Source organism: Uncinocarpus reesii, genomic scaffold (assembly GCF_000003515.1).
Source record: "Uncinocarpus reesii 1704 scaffold_7 genomic scaffold, whole genome shotgun sequence".
NCBI lineage: Eukaryota > Fungi > Ascomycota > Eurotiomycetes > Onygenales > Onygenaceae > Uncinocarpus > Uncinocarpus reesii.
In genome coordinates, this window is record NW_003052494.1 from 1 (window position 1) to 1,954 (window position 1,954).

General features: G+C 49.3%; 2 protein-coding genes across 2 annotated transcripts; both read right to left on the reverse strand.

Annotated features, from left to right (window-relative positions):
- Positions 1-251: 251 nt before the first annotated feature.
- On the reverse strand, positions 252-706 carry UREG_07929 (uncharacterized protein; the record flags this gene model as incomplete). The annotated part of the gene is given in 2 exon segments (XM_002582167.1): positions 252-377; positions 395-706. 2 exon segments carry the CDS (start codon positions 704-706, stop codon positions 252-254), a joined length of 438 nt encoding a protein of 145 aa, XP_002582213.1.
- Positions 707-1,609: 903 nt separating this feature from the next.
- UREG_07930 (uncharacterized protein) lies at positions 1,610-1,777 on the reverse strand (the record flags this gene model as incomplete). The annotated part of the gene is made up of 1 exon (XM_002582168.1): positions 1,610-1,777. A coding segment is annotated over one exon (168 nt), but the record flags the coding sequence as incomplete, so codon positions are not given.
- Positions 1,778-1,954: the final 177 nt, after the last annotated feature.

Consider the following 1,954-nt stretch of genomic DNA (forward strand, 5'->3'; position numbering starts at 1 on the left):
ATTGATCACCGTTCTGGATCGGGCCCGAAGGACCTGACGATTCATCGATTTGCGGCAAACAGGGACTATATTTACGGACGACAAACTCGAATCGTAACCTATCAATGGCATCGGAGTAAATCACCACCACCACTGTGACAAATACCAGAGCAAAATAAATCAACCGCAACTTCCGCGGCGAGGTAATCCAGGCGGCCATTCTCCGCCCTCCAAAAAAACTGCTTGGAGCGTAAACGATAACCGGGGGGGGATCATTGACACTGGACGATCTTTGGCAAGCGAAAGCGACGGATGATATTGGGAGAAAGGGTACTTAAGACATTCGGCGCAAAGCTCATTTTTAGAAACTCCTCGCCTGGTGCCATACTCCTTTGGATCTACAGAGCATGTATACATTTTGGCTTTTTTGGCCGAAGCCGCTTGCTCCGGAGAAAAGCAATGGAGCGTGTTTGAATGCTTCTTCCATTCGCGGTTTAGCGACCGGCATTTCATGCGTGTGCTGGAACTTTGAGCTTATCACCGAGTCAATCGCCGCAACTTCCATGTGCGCTGGGATAGCAGCATTCGCAGGGTTTGCCCAAGCGTAAAAGAGCTTCCAGGCTCTCACCGTTGGGCGATGACGAAGTCCAACGCCGAGCTCGCAGGTAATTTGCCACAAGGATGACGCTCTTAGAAAAGCCAAAGACTCGCAGCCTAGCAGTTCCATGGCTTTGAGGCTTGATAGGACAAGACCTGGTTGCTCCCCTGCACTGCAGGTGCCAACAGTCGGAGTTAATGTCGCATATCCGATGCTTTTGTGATGCCAAAATTTGTCTCGGATATCAATTCACAAGCATACTGAGGTATTGTGATTCGCAAAACGGAGTCAAGTTCCCTAATATTTCACTAATCACACGTCGCTTTGCCAGACTGGAAGATAGATGCGAAAGTCAAAGCCACGAGCTTCCCGGTCTGGGAAGGAGAGTTGAAAGCGGCCACACACAGGGTCGCTAACTTAAGGTTGTTGGGTCTGATAATTGTTCTGTCAGGTTAATGAGATTTTGACACAGAGGCAACAAGCCGTAGTTGGCTTTTTGCGACGTGACGGCGCTGTTGACATATTTGATGTTGTTGAGGTCCAATCAAGCCTCCATGGCTGCCGCCAAGCGTGTTGGTCATGGATTCTGGAAAAGGGGACCCGGGTCCGTTGGTGCTTGGCTGAGCCGGGCGCCGCTAAGGAGACAACCCGAGTTGGAGTGCCCCCGAGCCCCTAAATTGAAGCCTATGGTTCGGCCACACTGGCTGTGATTGATGTCATCCGCAAGGTCAAGAACCGTGAAACAAAAACATTTTTGACTGCTTTTCATGCTAATTACTTATGTACTCTAATATGGAGTATCTATCTAGTTGACAATGCCTTTTTATCCTTCTCCCTGAGAGCGGTGCTGTTTTCCAAGCTCTCTCTAAAATCTAACCAGCCAACCAATTTAGTTACTCCCACAGATACCCTTGCCCTCCCGATCTAATAAAAAGCAAGGTTCGGAATCATAGGCTGTGCATCCTCTCGTCTCGAAAATGACATATTTTACACAAAGCTCGTTAAACATCGAGCCAACTCATGTGGCATGATTCATACTTTTGCTCGTCCTCTCCACCTATATCCAAGGCAGGCCCATCTCGAGATCACAATGGAGATGAGGGCCAGGATCAGGATTCCACCAGAGAACGCAACAAATGTTGTTGTTCCTGCTCTTGATTGAAGCTCGGCAGCAATTGGGATAGAGATTAAGGTCCTGGGCTGGTGGTCAGCATTGCCTTATAATCGCTTTGGACGCTGTACTCACGCGAGAGCCACCATGCTATAGCTGGTGCCAAACCATTGACCGTAAACACTCGCTTTGCAGAGCTGGCCAATGCATACGGGGGAGTAACGCACGACGCTTCCCGAACCGAATCCAAACACTGGCACCATGAC